Raw genomic sequence first — 25736 nt, 5'->3', positions numbered from 1 at the left:
AGGTGTAGCTGTTTTGACTCAGAATATTTAAGCACTTAAAGCGGAGTTCCACCCAAAAATGGAACTTCCGCTTTAGGTATTCTAACCCCCTGACATGCCACATTTGGCATGTCATTTTTTTGGGGGGGGGGAGCGGGTACCTAGTTTTGACAGGTACCCGCTCCCACTTCTGCTCGGAGCGACGCGGCGCCCTGAACGGAAGTTCTCCTCTCCCCCTCCCTCCCTGCAATCTTCTGGGACATATCAGAGGTCCCAGAAGATTGCCGGCCAATCAAGACGCGCAGCGCGACTCGCGCATGCGCAGTGGGTACCCGGCTGTGAAGCCGCAAACTGTCACAGCCGGGTGCCCACAGCAGTGATGCCGGCGCCGAGGGAGAGGATCGAGGCTTCGGGCGGCCGCATCGCTGGACCGTTGGACAGGTGAGTGAAATGGCTGGAACTCCGCTTTAATGTGGCCTTCCTGTGCAGAATCATGTGTATATATATATATATATATATATATATATATATATATAAATAAATAGGGAAAAAAATTAAAGCGCCCTGTCCCCATTAGCTCGCGCACAGAAGCGAATGCATATGGAATCTCCCCCCGCCAACACATATGTAAAGGGTGTTCAAACCACACATGTGAGGTATTGCTGCGATTGTTAGAGCAAGAGCAATAATTAAAGCCCTAGACCCCCTCTGTAACTCTAAGCTCGTAACCTGTACACATTTTTAAATTGTCACCTATGGGATTTTTAAGTACCAAAGTTTGTCGCCATTCCGCGAGTGTGCGAAATTTTAAATCAGGACATGTTGGGTATTTATTTACTCAGCGTAACATTATCTTTCACATTATGGAAAAAAATTGGGCTAACTTTACTGTATTATTTTTTAATTAATTGTTTCCAAAAAAATTGCGTTTGGAAGATCTCTGCGCAAATATGGTGTGATAAAAAATATTGCAACAATCTCCATTTTATTCTCTATGGTCTCTGCTAAAAAAAACAATATATAATGTTTGGGGTTCTAAGTAGTTTTCTAGCATAAAAAAAAAACAGATTTTAGCTTGTAAACACCAAGTGTCAAAAATAGGCCCGGTCTTAAAGTGGTTAAATGATGACAACATGACTTCTTGAAGTACTGTACATAGTGTATACAATTACCATTTTCTTGTTTGCTTTTCATTTCTAGACAGTGAAAAATGCCACAAATGTCCTGAAAATGAATGGCCTAATGGAAGAAAAGACAAGTGTGTTCCCAAATCAACAGAATTTCTTTCCCTGGAAAAAGACATTATGGCTGTAACATTTTCAGTCATATCTGTGCTGTTTGCTGTTGTCTCTGACTTTATTCTTGGCATTTTTATATTATTCCGAGACACTCCAATTGTCCGAGCTAATAACCGGAATCTCAGCTTCATTCTTCTTATTTCCATCAAGCTCAGTTTACTTTCCATATTCCTTTTCCTCGGACGTCCAGTAGACCTCACATGCATGCTTAGGCAAGTCACCTTCGGAATCACTTTTACTGTTTCCATTTCTTCAGTCCTGGCCAAGACTATTATGGTTTGCATCTCCTTCAAAGCTACCAGACCTGGCAGTACCTGGAGAAAATGGCTAGGGGTCAAACTGACTAATTGCATATTACTGATATGTTCCTCTATTCAAGTGCAGATTAGTGTTATATGGTTGTCAGTTTCACCTCCATTTCAGGAATTTGACATGAACTCTTCTCCTGGGAAAATCATCATTCAGTGTAATGAAGGTTCAATATTTGCATTTTATTTGATGTTGACCTACATGGGGTTTTTAGCAGCTCTAAGTTTCGTACTAGCTTTCATGGTGAGGGCATTGCCAGACATCTTCAATGAGGCTAAATACATCACATTCAGCCTCCTGGTGTTCTGCAGTATTTGGATCTGCGCCATTGCAGTTTACTTGAGTAGTAAAGGGAAGCAGATGGTCATTGTAGAGATTTTTGCCATACTGGCTTCAAGCATTGCAATACTATGCTGTATCTTTTTTCCTAAGTGCTATATTATATTAATGAAACCTAAACTAAACAGTAAAAAACAAATGATGAAAAAAAATTCAACAAGAACAAAACCTATAGCAAAACCTTAAGAAATATATCATTATGTTTTCTCAATTAAAATTAAATCAAAACCATAATCAAACAAGCAAAAAAATATAAACCAATGTGTTTTGTTTATTTCACAGTACAATTACGCTTACTCAAATTTTTTTTTTTTTCTTTTGATCTGGACTCACTAAATTGTATTTCTTATGAAAGAGATGTAATGTTACCTAAACACTGTGAGGGTACACAGGGGTCTAGGACTGGAAAAATGACTACATAGTTCTGCTAAGTTCCTAAGCTTAGCTACCGTATTTTCCGGCGTATAAGACAACTGGGCGTATAAGACAACCCCCCTAATTTTCAAGTTAAAACATAGGTTTTGGGCTATACTCGCCATATAAGACTACCCCCCTTCCAAAGCAAAGCAACACCATTGAAAAACATCAGATTTCTCATAGATCTCCAAGGTACCCTAGTACTGTAATACATGTAATCTCTCATAATATCTCCAAGGTACCCTAAGTATAAGTATTACCAGTAGATGTAATCTCAAGACGCTGGCTGTGTGGGAATCCTGTACCGGTATACCGTATGTACCGTAGCTTCATCTACATACAGAATACCGCGCTGAGCCAATCACAGTGAGCGATGTATTCTATTATTGAATGCAAAGCCTTCTCGGATTGGCAGAGACAGAGAGGCGGGCTGATGTTACTCCGCCAATCCGAGCTGGCTTTGCATTCAATAATAGAATACATCGCTCTCCCTGATTGGCTCAGTGCGGTACACTGTATGTAGCCAAAGCTACGGTACATATGGTATACCGGTACAGGATTCCCACACAGCCAGCGTCTTGAGAGATTACATCTACTGGAAATACATATACTTAGGTTTCCTTGGAGATATTATACTCGGCGTATAAGATGACCCCCCATTTTTGGGGGATTATTTTGAGGTTCAAAAGTAGTCTTATACGCCAGAAAATACAGTCATTTAAAAAAAAAACACTAGCCCTGAACTGTAGTGATAAACCCTGTCCTTGAATGTGGAGGTATAAACACTAACTGAAGGGTTTAAGGATCAAATCTCTCATCCTTGTGGACATTTCTAAGAGTCCATTTCATCAAAAGCAGTTAAGGAACATCAAGGCAATGTTAGTTACATTTTCTCCCTAGAGAAGGTCACTTGAATTATCTTGTTGCCTTATACTTAGAATGACAATCTCATATAGAGATCAATTAGACCAACTTTTTTCAACCAAGGTGCCCAGGCTCCCTGGGGTGCCTTGATGTTTCTTCAGGGGTGCCTTGAAAAAATGCCCCAAAATTGTATACTGTACAAGCCAGCAGATGGATGAAACCTGCCTTTTAGTTACACAAAGCCACAGGTTTTCATTGTCCATCTTTACAACCTTCTAGCCACCAGAGTCTTAGAAACTAATGACCCTCCTCTGCCCCTCTCTGTCAGAGTTGGGACCACATTAGCTGAGCGATGGAGAAGAACTGAGGGAGAACAGAAACATTGGAATAATAGTCAGTACCGGTGACCAAAAAAGGAGCTAACACGAGCGTGCCATTATCCAGAAAATAGTCGAAAAAGAAAAAATAGCCCAGTTGAACAAACAGCTAGGCTCACGGTGAACTTTATGGGCACAATAATGTCAAAAAATTATATAAAATTCACATTTATTGAGTTCCATTAAAAACATAACATATAAAAAACAATACTAAAAAACTCAACCCAAAAAAAAGGGGTTTCAAATATTCCCACATGTCAAAACATATTAAACACAGTTACACATGCATCCAGATTACATATAGGACCTAGCGTCAATGTAAGAAAATACGTCTGCTCGAAGGTCAACGCGTTTCACAGTATGCTTCGTCAGGACCAATTGCAGACAGAAAGATTCTTCTAATAAACAGAAAAAGCAACAACATTAGTGCATGATATCATGTGTGTATGTAGCAAACAATACTCCAATAGTAAATAACAATAAATATAAATTTGACCACCTATTAGACCAACCTCGTCAATATGGCGCAAAGGGTAAATTTGGCTTTGGGCAGACACAGGGAGCAAATAAGGGCAAAAGTTCAGTGAAATAAAATAAGAATATATATATATTTAGATGTAATCACAGTGACTGTGTAATGACTCAAATTATTCTATTACACTAAATTAGACAGCAGAAATGGTATAACTTGAGTAAATGAAAAATTACCTTGGATGTCACAAATAGATCAATCCAACTGTAAGGCTGATTTCTCAAGGGTCAGTGTATACGATCTGAATCTTAATGTCTATCGGTATATAATTAGAGGTACTGTAGTAGGTTGATGTAGGACATCTAAAAAGAGTATGGGTAAATCTTAATTACTAATGGGTAAGTACTTGTACCCCAATCCATATGTTACTGGGGAAAGAAAATTATATATGTGCATATACACATATGAGAAAATCACACCAAACATGTAGGTCTCAATTAATAATGGATAGGTATAAATACCCCAGTTCACACGGTATTGGAAAGAGAACATGATATATATGCATGTACACATATGTGAAAATTCCATTATATATATATATATATAAATTATTGTAGGTTAATGGTTCCCAAAACTTACCCCAGTAGTAGATGTAGGGTATATCTTATACAACATTATTTGCCCAAGATCCTCAAATGAAGACTCTGGATGCCCCTTGACATGAAACAAGTCCAAAAATGGGCTTGAATCACCCCAGTAACCTTGCAACAGACAAAAAGGAAAAAGAGGCCCATTGCCTAAAGGTAAAATGAGAGATAGGGGGAGATATTCACACGTGTATGCCAATAATATAGCGTAATATAGGGTAAAAAGGGGTTCCCCTAGGGGACCAAAAACGCCATATGGTTGTACATTAGCAGCCTCCCTAAACATACCAGACCCAATAGATGCTCCTCACTTGTGTCGCCTTACTTGTGGGTATCAGAGAAGGCCTTTTTATGCTCCTCACCAAGCTGAGCGAATGACCGACGCGTGTCAAACAAACCGCGCTGGTCAATGACGTCACCGGAAGTGGCGTAAATGATTGCTCGGGCTGGTATGCATTCCAAAGATACGGCGCCGATAACCGTATACGCTGTCTCCGGGGAAGTGACCCGCACACCCGCCCCTAACCATCCACAGAGGCAACAAGGGGAGGAGAGGGGTGGAAGAGGTCCCTCCCAAAGCAGGCAAAAAACCACCACCAAAAGGTGGAAAGGAGACTCGCCTGTTGGAGACCCATATGCCCGACCAAAGAAGCCAAGGCCACCCAGCACCAGAAGAGTGGCATTACAATCCAAGCCGCTGTCAAATGTATGGTTGGTATAATAGTACAATCACGATTATGATTATAATTATACAGAAAATCACAAAAGAGTTTTATTACATGTATTCTTATGTGTGCTGACCAAGAAGAAGTCAGCACACCAATAGTGCATTTGATCTTAATCATGGTAAACATTAGCTATATATATATATATATATATATATATATATATATATATATCCAATATAACACCATATGGTGGAACAAAGAGTACATAAAGGCATGGGAAGGCTAGGATACGGAGCAGCAGATATGAAGAGGTAGAAAAACTTAACGTCTGCTGTCCCTAAGATCATATCCCAATTCAACCGGGGAGACGCATCACAGACAACATTGGTACAATATGGGCATCAAAGGAAGTTGGTATAATCCAGAGAGAAGGAGAATAGATATTATAAAAAAGGTTTAAAGCTTAGAGCCTCATTAAGGCCAGGAATTTTGGTAGCCTCTAACATATAGATCCAACATGCTTCTCGTTGTAAGATAAGTTTATCAAACTCGCCTCCCCTAGGGTTCTCCAAAATCCTCTCTAATGCCGTAAAGCGAACCACCTTTGTATCACCTTTGTATCATTTTTATGGTATTTTTCCAAGTGTCTGCCTATCGGTGTAGACAGCAGATTGTTCTTACCATAGCCTATATGGTCCTTGATCCTCCACCAGAATTGGCGTTTGGTCTTGCCTATATAAAAGGCGCCACACTCACAAAACATTATATAGACTATGCCAATTGTTTGGCAGTTCACATAGTGTGGAATCATATGTAAGCGGCCATTTGGCAAGTACGGTGACTGGTTCTCATAGATCCAGTCACAGAAATTGTAAGTACCGTATTTCCAAGTGCCTTTGATTTCATTTTCTTGTGCGTCCCTAGGGTCCTGGAAATGACTTCTCATGACCCGATCCCTAATTGATTTGGCTCTCTTAAATGTGATCTCTGGGTAGTTTTTGATATATTTTCTCAGGATGTCGTAGTTCGTCAACAGATACCAATGTTGTTGAAGTATTTGTCTGACCATGCCATGTTGCCTATTATATGGGGTGATCAGGCATACTGTTTCTGTAGAAGTTTTTTTTGGGGGCACCATACATGATATCCTCCCTTGTATGTTTACAAGCATTATTATAGGCTTTACGAAGAGTGGTCCTCGTATAGCCCCTCTGAAGTAACAAAGACCCCAGGATGAACAAGAAATTGTCCATCCCAGAGTTTGTGTTGACTTTCGGTCTGTTTACAGATGTGATTTGCTCCAATTTCCCAAACTGTAGGGAGGAATTGGATTTGTACATGCACAAGGAGGGCGATTTGGGGTACTAGTACGGCGACTCGGCATTCTGCGATTGCCATCTTTTTTTTTTCTCGGCCAAGGCAGCCACCACCCTCACCCAGTTCCAATGTCTGGGCAGACTGGGGCCGATTGGACACAGAGTTGTTCTGCACTTCACTGGGCACACTCCTCTGGCCTGTGCCAACTGTGCTTCCTTTTCCCATCCCACCAACTAGGGTGCCTCTGAATCCAATTCCACCATCACCAGCGACATCACCCCTGGTACCAGCAGTCGATCAGAGAGCTTCCAGAGACAGGCTAGGCAGGCCTATCATGTTCCTGGGCAGGACACAGGTTTGCAACAACTTCAATGCAGGAGGTTGCAGTTTCAGTGCCAGGTTGTTGCATGTCTGCTCTACCTGTTTCAAGGGGCACACTCTAAGACCATGTGCCCCAACCGACTCTTACCGAAGAAATGTCTGACTGAATTACACATTGACACCCAGGCTTTCTTCCTGGAGTCCCACCCTGCACAAGATTTAGTAACGTTTCTAATCCAGGGTTTCACAGAAGGGTTTCAAATGGGGCTAGTGGCTCTACCGGCAACTACAGTGGAGTGTAACAATTTGAAGCCTGCCTTATCCGACTCTTCCACAGTCAACACCTTGTTACAGTAGGAGGTTGATAAAGGTTTCATGATTGGACCTTTTGACACACCGCCTTTTTTCTTGTTGGCGTACCAACCTGTTGGGCATCGCCACCAGAAGGTACAACAATAAAAAAATGCTTGATTGTTGACCTTTCAGCTCCCCATTCTGTTATGATGCCTAGCCTCAATTCTCTCATCCCCTCTGAGGTATTTTTCTCTACAGTACGCCTCCATGGACAATGCCATCCATGCGATCTTGCAGGCCAGTGAGGCTAACTGGCTCGGCAAGATGGACATATTCGATGCCTTCAAACTATTGCCCATTCACCACAGTCGCTGTGGCAACTGCACGGTGTCGGGCTGGAGGGGTCTTACTATTTTGCTGTCCGTTTGACTTTTGGGGCCAAGAGCAACCCAAGAATTTTGACATGTTCTCAGAAACACTGCGCTGGCTCCTTTTGAACGTCAGCCGCTGTCCAGTGGTAATTCGTTACCTGGATGATTTCCTGACCGTGGGACGTCGCACTTCAACACCACTCAGTTTAACTAAGACTGTGAAGCTTTTCTCCACCCTAGGGGTCCCTGTGGCTCCAGCCAAAACCATAGGCCCCACCACCAAGCTGACCTTTTTTAGGCATTTGCCTGGATTTAGTCACCATGCAGGCTAGCCTTCCCGCAGATAAGGTTCAGAGAATCAGGGGTGACGTTGAGTCTTTCCTCCACATAAGTTCCATGACACGGAGGGATCTGAGTCTCCTGGGTTCTCGGAAACTTTGCCTTGAGGGTCATTCCCCAAGGCCGCGCTTGTGTCGCAAATTCTCAGTCTGCTCCCGGGTCTTCCGCACGAGGGCAGCATTATCTCACTGGACGGTCAAGCCAGGGCGGACTTGTCCATGTGGGGCGAGTTCCTGGCCCACTGGAATGGCATGAACATGTTCATTCCGCCTTTCACAGACTGCTCTCCAGTGTTATGGACTGACGCAGTGGGCCATGCCGGGTTCACGGCCATTTGGGGCAATAGGTGGTTCAGGGATAGCTGGCCACCAGAAACTTTACACCTGTGATCTTTCAACTCCACCTCTGCCCTTTTCAAGATTTACCCCATAATGGCTGCTGCTAGAGTATGGGTGGCACCTTTGGGCGGGCCAAACTGTAAAGTGCTTCTTCGACTACGTGGCAGCAGGCAACATCATAAACAGGGGGTGGTCCTCCTCCCTCACCATTATGAGTTTAATCAGAAGGCTCACTTGGCTGGCCGCCACATTGCACTTCCATTTGGTTTGTGAGCACGTGCCAGGCGTTCTTAAACACAGCAGCTGATGCCCTTTCTTGTTCCAAGTTACAGGTCTTCTTCCATGCACATCCCACGGCAGAGGAAATCCAGGATGAATCACCGCCGTTCCAGGGACTCATCCTGGATTAGCTGTTCTCATGGCCCACGGGAACATGCTAGCCCAGTCAGCTCTGTCACCCAACACCAGACGCTCTTACGCGCAGGCTCTGACCATCTTCATCAGGTTCATCACAGAGTTTAATATTCTTGGACCCATTGTCTTTGGACACCATTGTGGTGTTTTCTTCCTTTTGACAATTAAACTTGAAACTTGCGCACAGTCTCCGGAGTTCAGTTTCACATCATCATCAACATGAGGTACACACAGTACCTTTATGGCAAGTCCCATCAAAAACATTCTAAAGGCATCCTTAGGTTGGAAGGACGCAAGCCCACATTTCATCAACCAATCGATGGCAGCAGGTTCCGGGCTTTGTCCGACTTGTTGGACACTAAGCCGTTCGAGGCAGGCACCATAATGACCTCAAGACAGCCATGTACCTGGCCTTCTACGGGTTCCTGCAGCCAAACGAGTTCACCGCGGCGAACTCGCTCAGTACCGCCAACATGTTAAGGAGGGCAGACCTAGTTAAGGTGGACGATCATTTTGTCCTGACACTCCTGCAGTCCAAGACCAATCAGTTGGGGCCACCAGTCAACTTACCACTGTATCCTTCTTACAACATATGGTGGCCAGTCCAGTTGCTGGACCATTTTTATCCAGGTGGGGCAGGTCAGGTCAGTGATGCTCCCCTGCTGAACCTCCACGGCAGGCCTCTCACCATGCCCAGGTTCGCCAATTACTTGAGAACCCTGCTGAGTAAGTTAGGGTGCGATCCTGCTGCCTTCTCCGGTCATTCGTTTTGCATAGGGGCAGCCACAGCTGCCTCCAGCCCTAGCATTCCTGTGCATATCATCAAGAGACTAAGACGGTGGAAATCCTCCGCCTACTACAGTTACATACCCCAACCTGAAGGCGAGCTCAGACAAGCGTTCCGAGTTTTAGTCAAATGACTTTCGATTTTGTGTCTCTTTCCTTTTGTATACGATGCACTTGTATTAAAGTTACTTGCACGCTCTCTTTTTGCCCTCTTTATTTTACAGGCCTGCCCGAATATGACGGTTTTGGCATGTTACTACCGTAGTTATTTAATTATGTCATGTTCTCCATCTCGGCTCTATTCCCTGAACACAAATAGAAAGGGGGAGCCTGAAGTTGTGGGTGGGGAGGAGCTGCCTACTTAAGGTCGGCCCCCCACCTCTTCTGGGCTGCCGCAGGACTCATTGACCCATTGCCCCTTTTCTACAACATTCCCTTCTTCTTTCTTCCTTTTTGGCGGGCCCTCTTTATTTTACAGGCCTGACCAAATGACGGTTTTGGCACGCTACTACCGTAGTTATTCAATTATGTCATGTTCTCCATCTCGGCTCTATTCCCTGACCACAAAAGATTTCCAATGTGTTCCCTTAGCAGAAGTTGATTAAATGATTGACTTCTGTTGAGCATCAACAGCCGCACAGTTTGTCTAGGTTCACAGCTATGCAGGCTGCGCTTGATGCATTTTTCTTGGTCATTTTGTGGTGTATTTTGCATTTTTAAACCCCTGTTTTTGATGGGTTCCCCGCTAACAGGTCTGGAATGGATTCTCATCACCAGTGCCAAAATTAGAAAAAAAGAAAAGAAAATGGCGTGGGCCCCCCCCCAAATCTTTACCAGCCCCTTATCTGAGCATGCAGCACAGCAGGTCAGGAAAGGGAGGGGAGGAGCAAGCGCCCCCCTCTCCTGAACTATACCAAGTCGCATGCCCTCAACATGGGGGAGGTTCTTTGGGGGGGGCTCCGCCCCCCCCCCACCCCAAAGCACCTTGTTCCAATGCTGATGGGGACAAGGCTCCCTTCCCCGCAAACTTTGGGCTGTGGTTGTGTGGGTTTGCGGGCGAGGGGTTTATCGGAATCTGGAAGACCCCTTTAACAAGGGGGCCCCCATATCCTGGCCCCCTAACCACATAGTACCCTTGTCCATTCACCAAAAAAGTGTAAAAAGTGAATAAAATCAGGAGCCAGTTTTTGACAATTCCTGTATTAAAAAAAAAAAAAAAAAAACAATGCCCCTCCAATGTAGATCCATTGTCAATCATGACACCACCAAAAAAGCTCCACTCTCCACAAACTCTCTGCCTGTCCCGCCATCTGACAATTCATAAATAGCTATGAGCCGGGGCCACCCAGCGACGTCACCTGCTGGCACGCCCCCTCCCCCCCCATGACGTCATTGACCGGTGCAGGCTGGGTTGCATTTGGTTCAGGAGGGGGTGGGGGCACTTGCTCGTTCCCTTCCTTTCCTGACCTGTCGGGCTGCATGCTTGAATAAGGGTCTGGTATGGATTTTTTTTTACAAATTTGCTGTGGGGTTCCCCTCCAAATCCATACCAGACCTGAAGGGCGTGGTATAGTTTGGGGGGGGGGGGCACGCCATTTTTTCATAATTTTTTAGCCAGCAATTCATTTTATTTACATTCAGCTGTCAGCGGGAAACCCCGCTAACAGCTGATGACTCATCGGTTGTTAAGGACATGGCGGCCAACTTTCCAGCCCACTCCTTAGCAACCAGCTATATACAGTGTAAAAGAAAGGGGGGGGGGGAAACGAAAAACATCAGAAATGCAGAAAAGAAAGTCCCTGACCCTTTCCAAAAATGCAGTGGCTGAAAAATGCATAGATGTGAATGTGTACCATAGGAAACCATGTTAAATTGACTGTAGTACATTTTTGGAAAATGGAAAAGCACAAAAAAGTGCATAGGTGTGAACGTAGGGTAATTGAAGGTCATCCAGTCCCTACTGAAATGTCCAAATTTTGATCAGTTTATGGACATGTTTATACTCAGTACTTAAACCCCCTGTAATATAGCCTTAGCTAGGTACTATTTTCCAGTCTACCTAACCGTTGGAAGAACCCACAGGTTAGGTCCTGCTCCCCCAGAAAGCATGAAAGTGGCTAACCAATTCTGAGGTCCTCTTATTACTTTAAGCATAGTTGTGCATATTTGTCTAATTTTCTAGTTCTTTTTTTTCCTAATCAACTTTTACAACTTATATAAATATTTACTCATACATGTGAGGTTGTCCCTGTTGAATTTGTATCTTTCTTTTTTTTTACATCCATTTTGTATTTTTACTTAAACCAAAGAGTATATAAATCTACTGTTTGCCATGCATCTAACAGAATACAGACAGGAGCAAGAAAGGAGGATGACTCAATTCTTTCAGAAATTCTGTAACAGTATAACAAAGATAATGAGGACTATATTCCTAATCTGCTTTCTCTGTTTGACACCTTGCAAGTCAGCAAGCACAGCAACTGGCTGTCACCTTAGAATGAAGGAATATACTTTTGAATATAAATTTTGTCAAGAAGGGGACATCATTATTGGAGCCATAATCTCTGTACATTCTTGGGTTACATCATGGATTCAGGGAGAAGAGCTCACTGACAACTATATATGCGCTTAGTAAGTTGGTCTATATTTCAAGCTGTGCTTCTGAGCTCTTGAGAAACAGGCATAGTCCACTGTACTATGTAGTAAAATACTGTAGATTAGTACTATGTACTGTATTAGAATAGATTAGTACTATGTAGTAGAATATATTAGTAATATGGAGTAACGTCTTGAAGCAGCACATAAATATTCCTTAGCACAACTTTCACTACAAGATCTACTACACACACGTGCCCTCTTAAAGGAGGAGCTGGAAAAGCGATCTAGGAGGCGCTACGTTCTTCACCAAAAAGTGTTCTATGAACATGGCAATAAAAGTGGGAGGCTGTTGGCGCGAGCAGTCCAATTGACCAAAGCCCCCTTGGTAATACACCATATCAAGAATAATCAGGGTTCCCTCATGTCTAAGAATGAAGACATAGCAAAACAATTCAACCTTTTTTACTCCAAACTTTACAACCTACATCAAAAGACCACCCCTTCCAACTCTGCACAGTCAGAACAGCACTCAGCATTAATCAAAGTGTTTCTGCCGCAATACAGCCCTAAGAAGATTACTCCACAACAGGCCAGTGAATTGGAAAAATCGATCAAATTAGAGGAAATACAGTTGGCCATTACTCAAATGAAACCGGGCAAGAGCCCAGGGACAGATGTTCTTTCCCTTGAGTACTACAAAATCCTCTTTGACATCATGTTACCACAGCTGGTGTTGACATTCAATGCTCTCTCTGATCCCCAGGTCTCGGCTGGACGGATGCTTGAGGCTCACATCACTGTGATACCAAAGGACGGTAAGGATCTTACACTTGTGTCAAACTATAGGCCCATATCTTTGCTAAATGTGGACATCAAGCTGTATGCCAAGGTTTTGGCCAACAGGCTTCTTCCACATATACCGGACCTCATCTCATTAGATCAGGTGAGCTTCATCCGAGGTAGGGAGGCCCGAGATAACAACATCAGCGCACTTAATCTCCACCACTGGCTTACGACATCTAAGACCCAGGGCTTATTTCTCTCCCTTGATGCGGAGAAGGCCTTCGATAGTGCATAGTCCACTGTACTATGTAGTAAAATACTGTAGATTAGTACTATGTACTGTATTAGAATAGATTAGTACTATGTATAAGAATATATTAGTACTATGTAGTAGAGTAGATTAGTACTATGTAGTAGAATAGATTAGTACTATGGAGTAACGTCTTGAAGCAGCACATAAATATTCCTTAGCACAACTTTCACTACAAGATCTACTACACACACGTGCCCTCTTAAAGGAGGAGCTGGAAAAGCGATCTAGGAGGCGCTACGTTCTTCACCAAAAAGTGTTCTATGAACATGGTAATAAAAGTGGGAGGCTGTTGGCGTGAGCAGTCCAATTGACCAAAGCCCCCTTGGTAATACACCATATCAAGAATAATCAGGGTTCCCTCATGTCTAAGAATGAAGACATAGCAAAACAATTCAACCTTTTTTACTCCAAACTTTACAACCTACATCCAAAGACCGCCCCTTCCAACTCTGCACAGTCAGAACAGCACTCAGCATTAATCAAAGCGTTTCTTCCGCAATACAGCCCTAAGAAGATTACTCCACAACAGGCCAGCGAATTGGAAAAATCGATCAAATTAGAGGAAATACAGTTGGCCATTACTCAAATGAAACCGGGCAAGAGCCCAGGGACAGATGTTCTTTCCCTTGAGTACTACAAAATCCTCTTTGACATCCTGTTACCACAGCTGGTGTTGACATTCAGTGCTCTCTCTGATCCCCAGGTCTCGGCTGGACGGATGCTTGAGGCTCACATCACTGTGATACCAAAGGACGGTAAGGATCTTACACTTGTGTCAAACTATAGGCCCATATCTTTGCTAAATGTGGACATCAAGCTGTATGCCAAGGTTTTGGCCAACAGGCTTCTTCCACATATACCGGACCTCATCTCATTAGATCAGGTGGGCTTCATCCCAGGTAGGGAGGCCCGAGATAACACCATCAGCGCACTTAATTTCCACCACTGGCTTACGACATCTAAGACCCAGGGCTTCTTTCTCTCTCTTGATGCGGAGAAGGCCTTCGATAGTGTGGCATGGGACTACAAGTGGGAGGTGCTGAATGCAGCGGGGCTCGTTTCTCGTCTGCTGTCCCACATAATGGCTTTACACTCCACACCAATGGCGAGTGTGAGGGCTAACGGGCACCTGTCGGACAACTTCTCTATAAGCCATGGGACACGTCAGGTACGTTAGAGAGGATCCCTTTGCTTACATACCCCTGGTTCACACAGCAGCACTGACCAATAGCAATCAAGACACACCAGCTTATCTACCCCGTTCTAACGGCCTATAGATGGGCGAATTGGGAGTCGAACCTGTCCTCCACTCCAGGGCCCCTTACCACCCTCAGGGGAAATCCGGAATTTGCCCCGGGCTTAGCAGGTAATTTTTTGAGGAAAGAATGGCCCTTTGAGAAAGTCCTAGCACACCAATTTTTCTCAAAAGGTACCCCCCTCCCCTATGAGAACCTTGAAACCTATTCCCGTACATGATCATTCCCATTCTGGACATATAAGCAAATTAGACATTTTCTTTCAGTCCAACCTTCCCCCAACACTTGGACAAGACAGCTTACCCTCTTTGAGACCCTATGCATGCGACAATCCCCACAAAGACGCTTGGGAAAGGGAGTTACAAAAACCTTTTACTGATGACACATGGAACACAAGTTGGGCATATAGTCATAAAGGCTCGCTGAATGTGTCGATACAAGAAAATTGCTATAAAATAGCAACTAGATGGTATCGGAGCCCCTCCTTACTGTATAAATTCCCACAAAAAATATCCAACAAATGCTGGAGGTGTGGACAGGCCAAAGGCACAATGCTCCACATATTGTAGGATTGTGCTCTGCTCCAACCATACTGGAAGGAAGTAAACCACCTTATACACCAAAGTACTACCTTTTCTCTAGATTACACCCCTGGGCAATTTCTATTACACTGCACTTCCTTACCTAAAATATATATTTTTAATCATTAGCCATGCATATGGTGAATGCGGCAAGATTATGTATTCCTATACATTGACGTTCTACACGGGTCCCACTGATCATAGACTGGTTCACCAGACTTTCCAAAATGGAAGAAATGGAGGAATTGATTCATATTTCTCAAGAAAGAATTCAAAAATGTCCTACTGTACCTGGATTTGCTGGTCCCACTACAAAACCACAGAACTTTATCGTGTCACATTACGTTAGTGGCCGACCTGAGAAGAAGATTGTTACTCCGGACTGGCGTAACAGTGAGATACAAGACTCCCCCCCCTTTTTTTTTCCTTTTCTCTCTGTCTCTTTGTTCCGTCTTCTTTCTCTTTCTCTCTCTATTCTCTCTTTTTCTCCTATTTCTCTCTTCTTTCTCCTCTAGTTAGCTTTTCCTAATCTTTCCTTGCTACTCCAGCAAACTTACTTTACTATCTAAACCCAGGGACGAGACCTCATAGATATTTCCCTAGGCAATCATAATCCTGGGGCCAAGCTTATCCTACATTGGTGGAATATTGTGTTTTATCTAGAAATCTCTACTTACTTGCTGGTACATCATTAGTTTTGTTGTTTCTTCTAATTTATACTGGCACTTAAGTTATCTGGGAGGGAATACAGTGCATCGCTCCCGCATCCCATGATTTAACCTACAGTTACTACTTGTCGACTCTGTATTTGACATGGTTTCATTACTTTTCTGTATGCATACTTATTATACGAGCCTATGTACTTCATATTTGAATTGTACCATATTTCTCTTGTTCAATAAAATTATTTGTGGACAAAAAAAAAAATTACGTTTGAACAAACAGGCATAGGTTTGAAAATGCATAAGAGTACATAAATAGATTGTGATTAAGATACAAAGTTTGCATACCATGTTTATAGAGTGATAACAAGACTCTCTGCAACAAAGCCAAAAATTTTAGGTTTGGTAACCGTAAATAGCATACAGTCAAAGAAAGATGCCCTTGTTGAATACTTCCCCTGGTGCCACATCCCAAATAAAGACTAAAGAGAAGATCCCCTGTTTGTGGGACTTTGTAGGCACTCAAGTATACGTGTACACAATGCTAAAATTTAACAAGTTTTATTGAAAAAATACAAAATGACATAAAAGACGGTAAGTTCAATAAGATACATCACATTAGCAGATATTGAATGACCACAACATTCCAGGGTGATGACCCAACTAGTTTCGGAGTTTTGCGATAGATACTCCTTCTTCAGGGAGAGACCCTGGGTAGTGGTCTGTAAATGGTTGATCAGACAGAAAAGTCAGATGACATCATACCAGAAAAGCAGAACAGCTAAAGCATTTCAACAATTCATACAATGAATTTTAGATCAAAAAAGAAAGAAGTTACAACTTACATTCTCTGCAGTGATGATTGACACTATAAACTTGCCATCATAATATTAAAATCAAGTGGTCAACATGCTCAACCGAGTCCACACATTTGTTTTGTAAGGGGTATAGCTGATATGGTGTTGCCTTCGTTTGTATATTGTGTAGAGATGAAGGTTTATTGTGGTATATAATGATCAGCCTATAACTGTATCAAGAAAAGACAACTGGAACCCACATATGGCAAGTCCGCTGGAAAGAGATCAAGAGTAGCTGTCAGATAATATCCCTTTATCCTAACAAGGATAAAAGTCAGATATGGCTTCAAAAAGAAAAGAAGGAGGGAACATAGGAGGAGGAGGAAATTGTGTTTAGTTTTTATTTTGACCGCAATGGCCAAAAGGGGGCTGAAACTTTATGGGGGTCTTATAATATATTAGCCCACTCAATTGTTCGCCCATATTGTAAAAATCACATTTTAAGCAAAACATCTAACTTGCTGCATAGTAAAAAGGAAAAAAGGAAAAAAATCTAAATATATTGGACATTGAACAAAAAGGGTCAGCTATGAATATTTTTTCCTCCTCCAATCTAGATTGACAGCCAAAAGTCTAGATGTCTTCAGAGAAAGATGAAGAAAGACCTGAAGGTTACCTTGTGGAACAGCGAATTGGCAAGCCAGTAATGTCAGACACCCTCCAGTGTTCACGGCAGGTGAGCAATGCAGCTCACTGTCTTTAACTACCTCAATACTGGGCACTTAAACCCCCTTCCTTCCCAGACCAATTTTCAGCTTTTAGCGCTGTTGCAATTTGAATGACAATTGCGCGGTCATGCAACACTGTACCTAAACCAAATTTGTGTCATTTTTTCCCCACAAATAGAGCTTTCTTTTGGTGGTATTTGATCACCGTCAGGTTTTTTCTTTTTTGGTGCACAAATAAAAAAAGACTGAAAATTTTGAAAAAAAAAAAAAGTTTTTTTGTTTAGGTTATAAAATTTTGTGAATAGATAAGTTTTTTCCTGCACTGATGAGCACTGATGATGCCGCACTGACAGGCACTGATGAGGAGACACTGATGGGGTGGCACTGATGGGGTGGCACTGATATGCAGCACTGATGGGCACTGATAGGTAGCACTGATATGCAGCACTGATGGGCACTGATATGTGGCACTGATAGATAGCACTGATATGCAGCATTGGTGGGCACTGATAGGCAGCGCTGATGGGCACTGATAGACAGCACTGATGGGCACTGATTGGCGGACATTACTGGCTTGCCAATTCGCTGTTCCACAAGGTAACCTTCAGGTCTTTCTTCATCTTTCTCTGAAGACATCTAGACTTTTGGACCTGAAGGTTACCTTGTGGAACAGCAAATTGGCAAGCCAGTAATTGTCAAGCCTGCCTCCAAAGACCCCCAAAAAATGCCCAAAACCCCCCCCCCCCCCTGCAATAACACACCTGGGCGTTTTTTTTGGCGCAGGTGTTTTTTTGGGCATTTTTTTGGGGTCTTTGGAGCCAGGCAAAACATCTGAACTTCTGTGTAGGGGTATATATACACACACACTTATATGTATATATACACATACACATATATAGGTGTGATAGGAACTGAGACATATGCCTGTTAATTATTTCATTAGCGCAAGCATAGTGTTCTGCTATTTTCACACCTATGTATGTGTAGGTGTATATATACATACATGTGTGTGTATATATACCCCTATTCAGAAGTTCAGATGTCATGCCTGACTCCAAACTTGTCCTCAAAAAAGCCCTATGAACGCCTGCAGCAAAAAGCATGCTGACCGGTGAGAAGCCATATCCCTGCTCTGTAAGTGACAAAAGAGAAACAATCTTTTCTCTATAGCGGTCACCCTGAAATGGAAGGGTTTTGTCACCCTGCCAGAGTCAGTTAACCCTATACTACTACGGTCCCCTTACACTTAAAACTTTCCCTACAGAAACTAGATTGTTAAAGCTAACTGAAGTGGAAAATAGCACCCTAACTACACTAGATATCCCTTTACACACACTAAAAATTACTAAATGACACTTTGTATCAGAAGTCACAGAACTGCTTCCACTCTCTTCCATGTCCCTGTATTACAATGCTAGGAATTTGGCGGGGGCTATCTTATATACTGGGGGGCGTATTTACTAATGATTGGCCTCTGGACCCCCTAGTCACTCCAATCACATTCCTAGCATTCTCCTGCCCCCTCAATTGGTTGTTACTAATGGTTCTGGTCCAATCACTGGCTTTTAAAGCCCATTTCCTGTCCCATTGCATTTTGGTCGGTTCTGGTTGCCGAATTGGATCGGGTCGATGGTCGACCCGAACCGTTTGATCATCCCTAATAAGGATGAATAGCTGTGGCTTGAAGGCTTAGTTGTTCAAATGACCACATGTCTTGGTGGGGATTAGGAGCCATAATATGGATGTACACTGTGTAGCAAACTCATCAGATACCATCTAAACTACTAAAATATCCTCCCTCCCCCTGGTGTGTCTTTGTCTGGCAGGCATAATAGGAATTATACAGTAGATCAATGTATGTAATTTATCTAAATTATGTTTATCTCACATATTCTTCCTGAGTATAAACACTATTAGATTCCATGGGTGTGTAAGAACCTAATTTACAGTTCTGTCTTGGTGAAAATAAGTATTTCCTAAATAGGGAGATAGAAAGCAACAATTTCTTAAAGTGGAAGTAAATTCCCCTTGCTGTTTGTTTTTGCCTATAGGTAAGCCTATAATAAGGCTAACCTATAGCCAGAGTAAAAATCTCCTAAATGTGCACTGTTTAGGAGATATTTCATTGTGAATCCGCTGGTGATGTCACTGGCGCATGTGCTCTGCAGTAACGTCATAATTGTACGGTTCCCTCAAAGCCTTGTGCCATGAACAGTGGCTCTCACGCGCAAGCACAGGAGTCACGTCATTGTGGCTCCCCCATTCAAAGGACCATAGCTCATGAAGTCTACAGACTTGGAAAGATCAGTTTGTAAATGGATAGAAAATTGGCTAAAAGATATAATTCAGAGAGTAGTGGTTAATGATTCTTACTCTGAATGGTCTAAGGTTATCAGTGGTGTACCCCAAGGTTCAGTGTTGGGACCCTTACTTTTTAATATCTTTATAAATGATATAGGGTCTGGGATTAAAAGTACCATTTCAGACTTTGCAGATGACACCGAGCTTTGCAGTGGAATAACTTCCTTATAGGATGTCTCCAAGTTATAAGCTGACCTCAATGCACTGTTTAATTGGGCAATTGTGTGGCAGATGAGGTTTAATGTTGATAAATGTAAAATTATGCACTTGGGGGCTAAGAATATGCATGCACCATACAGACTAGGACAGTAAAACTGGGGAAATCAATGGTGGAGAAGGATCTTGGGGTTTTGGTGGATCATAAGCTTAATAATAGCATGCGATGCCAAGCAGTGGTTTCCAAAGTGAGCAAAATCCTTTCTTGTTTTAAGAGAGGTATAGACTCCAGAGGGAGAGATATAATTTTGCCCCTGTATAAATCATTAGTAAGACCTCATCTGGAATATGCAGTTCAGTTTTGGGCAACAGTTCTCAAATAGGATATTGGGGAACTGGAGAAAGCGCAAAGAAGAGCAACCAGACTGATAAGAGGTATGGAGGAGCTCATCTATGAGGAAAGATTAGAGGAACTGAATTTATTTTCTCTTAAGAAGAAGAGGACAAGGAGTACTCTTTACGTCTAGAGGAAAAGAGATTTTCTCTCTAAATACGGAAAGGTTTCTTCACAGTTAGAGCTGTGAAAATGTGGAATAGACTCCCCCGAGAGCTGGTTTTGGCCAGCTTATTGGATTGTTTTAAAAAGGCCTGGATATTTTTCCTAAATGTACATAATGTAATTGGGTCCTAACATTTATAGGTAAAGTTGATCCAGGGAATATCCGATTGGCTCTCGGGGGGGATCAGGAAGGAATTTTTTCCCCCGCTGTAGCAAATTGGATCATGCTTTTCTGTGTCAACTGTGGGTATAGGATTGTGTATATGGGGTTGTATTTTTTTTACACTCTTATTAGTTGAACTAGATGGACAACCTAACTAACAATGTAACTATGAACCCGGAAGGAAGACCGGGTGAGAATGGTAGCCCTGTCAGCTGTAGCCCACTCGAGGGCTGTGTTATAAGGTACGTTTCACATTTGCAATGCATTAAGCTAGCACATTATAACATCGCCTTGCAGGATGATTTTTTTTTTTTTTTTTAGTAAACGAGTTTACTACCACTTTAATTGCCATTTTTACCCTTCCTTACTAATAACTAAAATGCAATTGGGTGTTAACTAGTAAAATATACAAGTTTTAGCAAAATGAAGAGGTGTTTAAAAGACTGAAGATAAAACAATATTTCTTTGTTGTCTAGTGTTCATTACAGGGAATACAAACATTTCCTGGCTTTTATTTTTGCCATTGATGAAATTAACAGAAACCCACAGATTCTTCCCAATATAACCCTAGGATTTCATCTGTATGATTCATGTGGAAATGTGAAGAAAGTAATAAAAGATGTTCTACAGATACTGTGTGGACACCAGAGGAAAGTTCCTAATTACTCATGTATGGAACAGAGAAAAATAATTGGTTTTATTGGGGATCTACATTCTGTCACCTCTACTGCAATGGCCCAAATGCTAAATTTGTATGGCTTTACCCAGGTATACAAGATATATTTACAATGTGACATGTTGATGGCATTTAGACAGTGTTGCATGTTATACCTTCAATATAAGGGACTTGATTCCCTCAATTCTAGTGGGGAAGAAAAAATCTGTGTGGGCTCGCTACACTGCAGTTTCACTGAATCCTGGTAGAAATTTAACAGTTTCAAGTTTAGGGTAAATATTGTTAGAAAATATTGTTTATTATTAGGACTAATAGGTAAGCTAGCATCATAAAATGCATAGAAAACCAAGTACCGCCATGGGGGACATGTACGGTTGCAATAAAAACTGCATGAGAGTCCTTTTCAGGTGCCTTCAGGGATGACATTGGCATTACACAAATCCTTTAATTTACCTACTTGGGAAAAATCCTTCAAACTGAACTTCAGGCACAAAAAACGTTAATCAAAATGCATTCCTTAATAGTAGGGACGGGCTTTGTGTTTGAGTTGAACCTAAGTTCGACTCGAACACAGCCCGTTCGCTGAATGGTGAACAAATGGGCTTCTTTGCGGGAACTTTGAGTTCCCGCATCCATAATGCACTGTGCACTGGCAGTGCATTATGTGATTGGCCAAAGCATGGATTCTGACCTCTGATTCCACTTATAAATCCCCTGCTGGCCAAGGGATTCAAACTCACAACCATCTCAATTGCATACCTGGTATTCTACCACCTACACCACCATCAAGCCTGCTAAGGCTGCCCACACTCTCCCTGCCTAACTAACTAACTTCTATCTCACAAACTGTGTTAGTTAGTTAGACAGGGAGAGTGTATGCAGCTTAAGCAGGCTTGACAGTGGCGTAGGTGGTAGAATACAAGGCTTACAAGTGCAAGATTTTTGGTTTAAATCCGATGGCCAACGGGTGATTTATAAGTGGGATTCTATAGTTAATAATACATTGCTGTCAGGGGGAGAGATTTTTGCTTTTTACAGTCTGTTCAGATCAGATAGTGCAGTGTATACCACAAAGATATATATATATGTATACACTGTATATATATATATATATATATCTCCCCAGGCCCCTCGGGTCTGGTATGGATTTTAAGGGGAACCCCACGCCAATGGGCAGACCCCCTGCCCCAAAGCACCCACCTGCCCATGTTGAGGGCATGTGGCCTGGTATGGTTCAGGAGGGGGCTCCCACCCCAATCCTGGCCAGCCAGGCTGTGTGCTCAGATAAGGGTCTGGTAAAAATTTTAGGGGGTTACTCCATTCTTTTTCTCCCCCCCCCTTATTGCCTCGAGTTGGCCGCTACCTAATTTGTTTCCCTGTTGTGGCTGGACAACCAAAACTTTTGCTGCACTACGGCCTCCTTTTTTTGCCCTACCCCCAGCCGCCCTTATGCACTGTGTTTATCCTTTGTACTTGTATACTGGGGCGCCCAGCTAGCCCCTTTCCTATTCCTAAACCTGACTGTTATGCTACTACTTGCTGTTCATGATGTCATTTTGACGTGTATTCATCTGTTATGCACCACTGTTACCTAATGGTATTGTTTTGTACTACATTCTTTCTGCCTTAATAAAAACCATTTGAACAGAAAAGATTTTAGGGGGAACCCAACCCGAGGGGCCTGGTAGGGATTTTGGGGGGGGGACCCCACACCATTATTTTTAATTTTTTATCTGTATTGCCGGCCGGGACCCAACAATACATTTCAGCTGCAACCAAGTTTAAATTACATTTTTTCCTTTTGAAATGTCAGTATTGCTGCAGCAGGCTACATTCATCGCACAAATGTGCCACTTTACAGGCACATTAAGGGCCCCCCCCCCCAGGCACGATATTTAAAGGAATTTTTCATTTTTATTGTTTCACTTTAGGCATTTTTAAAATCACTGCTCCTGTAAAAACTATTGTTTTAAAAAATAAATGTTACATAGTTACATAGTTAGTGAGGTTGAAAAAAGACATCAGTCCATCCAGTTCAACCTATGATGTGTGTGTGTTTGCTTTTAACCGTACATTGTGTACCCCTGTATGTTGTGGTCTCCAAGGTGCCCATCTAATAGTTTTTTGAAACTATCAATGCTCCCAGCTGATACAACTGCTTGTGGAAGAGAATTCCACATCCTTACCGCTCTTACAGTGAAGAACCCCTTACGCATTTTAAGGTTAAACAGCCTTTCCTCTAGTTTTAGTGAATGGCCACGTGTCTTATTGTATCTCCTCTCTCTGAATAGTTTGTTCCCTATGCTAGGGTCGCCAGTACAGTATTTGTACATTGATATCATATCCCCCCTCAATCGTCTCTTCTCCAGAGAGAATAAGTTCAGTGCTTGTAGTCTTTCCTCATAGCTGATGTCCTCCATTCCCCTAATTATTTTTGTTGCCCTTCTCTGGACTCTTTCCAATTCCAGCACATCCTTCCTGAGGACCGGTGCCCAGAACTGGACAGCATACTCCAAATGTGGCCGGACGAGAGTCTTGTAGAGCGGAAGAATAATCTCTTTATTTCTGGAGTGAATCCCCTTTTTTATACATCCCAGTATTCTGTTGGCTTTGCTTGCAGCGGCTTGGCATTGCATGCCACTGCCAAGCCTGTTGTCTACCAGTACCCCCAGGTCCCTTTTCATTGATTCATGTCCCTCAGGGCAGTACATAGGTCCCCTTACACTTTTTTTGGGCCAATAAATTGCATTTAAGCCTTTAAAATTAGGACTTTTAATTTTTTATGTTCGTGTCCCATAGACTTTAATGGAGTTTGCATGTTCGCATGTTTGCCAGAAAATTTCCCCTGTTCGAGGTGTTTTGGTGCCTCAAAGCATATACATCCTCCAAAACCCAGATATAGATGGTGTTACTGAACAGTACAATTCTTTACAGAGAGTCTTAGTGACAGTGAATATTTGACTATTAGGCCCCTTTCACATGAGCGGTCCAAGCAGACCCTTCATTCTGCTCTATGTAGCAGAGGGTGTAAAATGACTGGTGCCTATTTACAACCGCCTACCTCCAATCCTATCTGCCAAAAACAAAAGGAAGGGGGTTTGTTCCCCTCCATCTGGGTGGATCGGATCGAAAGGCAGCCTAATGTAAACAGACCACCGGTCCACTTACATACAACTGCCCATAGAGCAGAGTGGACTGTGTCCATTTGAAAAAATCTCTGCCAGAAAAAAAGTATATGCTCAAGCCTAATAGCTTCTGCCCACTGACCACCCCACGATCCTAATGCTTAGGCATGGCATATACATTATTTTTTTTTTAACTACAGATAGAGAAATTTCCCCCTGCGCCCTGCAGCGCTGCAGACACTGACATGTGTATTCTGGGAGCAGCACCCTGCTGCTCTCAGAATACACAGATCAGTGCTGCAGCTGATTGGCATTACTAAATAGCATCCTGTCCTGCATCCTGATAGGACAGTCAGTGCATTATGAAAACTCCTCATATAAGCTTTAACCAGTGTGGCAGGGCACATGGATCCGTGGTCGACGGAAGATACGTGTCACCGAGGTTCCTGGCCTCGGTGAGATAAGAGCCGGTAATTCTGTGTCAGCAGCAGCTAGTGCTGTTTGACATTTTTTTATTTTAGTGTGGCTGCAAAGCCGAATCCGGGCCGGCTCTTATTGGGAGCAGTTAAGGTATGGGTGGGTGGCTGCTTCCCACGCTCCAGGCCAGGTCTTGCCTGGGGTTTATAAGGCAGACAGTCTAACAGGTGTTTGAGAATGATCTCCATACACCAGAAGGCTGTGGAAGTCAGTGCTGAGGCTGGAAAAGTTACAAGCAGGTGAACTGATCCTTTGCTGTGTGTGAACAGCACCAAAGATACACAGGTGAATGGACTTGTTGCTGTGTTTAAAACCTGCCTTAAAAGACTGTCGTTTTCCTTTTTGTTGGGTGTGAGTTAAACACCAAGAAAGACTGTTACTTTTGTGTTCCTGAAGTGTAAATAAAACACTCCTGATTTACTTGAAGAACCATCTGTTTTGCCTCTATACTGCACCCGCAAATCCTACCTACCAGAGCAAATCCCCACACCAGGCACTGATAGAAGTCACAAGACTGCTAAATACTGATGATTTTTTTATACTTTATTTATTTATATTTAATTTTGTTGCTTTTGTTGCTTTTTTTTGTAACAACTTTTGTCAAACAACCCATTCAGTTTAAAATAAAAATGAAAGGGAAAACCTTTGTGCATAGATATGAAAAAAAAAAACAAAAACATTAGTAATACCCTTTTTTATAAGTGATTACATTCCCTCTCACATTTCCCTCTGTTCGCAGCTGCATAAGAGCTGGGGGCGGAAGAGAAGCAACAGCATACTGAACTTTCGAGTGAATGGCTGTGCAGGGGGACGTGTCAGGACAAGTCTGATCATTGGAGGAGAGTAGGCTGAGTTCCCAGCACAGCTAGAGAACTGACCACACTGTGCTCTCCTGCTAAGTGTGGTCAGTTTCTAATAGGAAAGCAGAGGGAATGGCAAGAACACCAGGGA

At 42.7% G+C, this 25736-nt stretch overlaps 1 protein-coding gene across 1 annotated transcript; it reads left to right on the top strand.

The window, feature by feature from the left end:
- Positions 1-1283: 1283 nt before the first annotated feature.
- On the top strand, positions 1284-2111 carry LOC309549833 (vomeronasal type-2 receptor 26-like; the record flags this gene model as incomplete). Its single annotated transcript, XM_082250333.1, has 1 exon — positions 1284-2111. One exon carries the CDS (start codon positions 1284-1286, stop codon positions 2109-2111), a length of 828 nt encoding a protein of 275 aa, XP_082106459.1.
- Positions 2112-25736: the final 23625 nt, after the last annotated feature.

This window comes from Pelophylax lessonae (assembly GCF_965119305.1).
Source record: "Pelophylax lessonae genome assembly, chromosome: 1".
NCBI classification, from domain to species: Eukaryota; Metazoa; Chordata; class Amphibia; order Anura; family Ranidae; genus Pelophylax; species Pelophylax lessonae.
The sequence above is the reverse complement of the archived record's forward strand: the minus strand, read 5'-3'. Positions and strand labels throughout refer to the sequence as shown.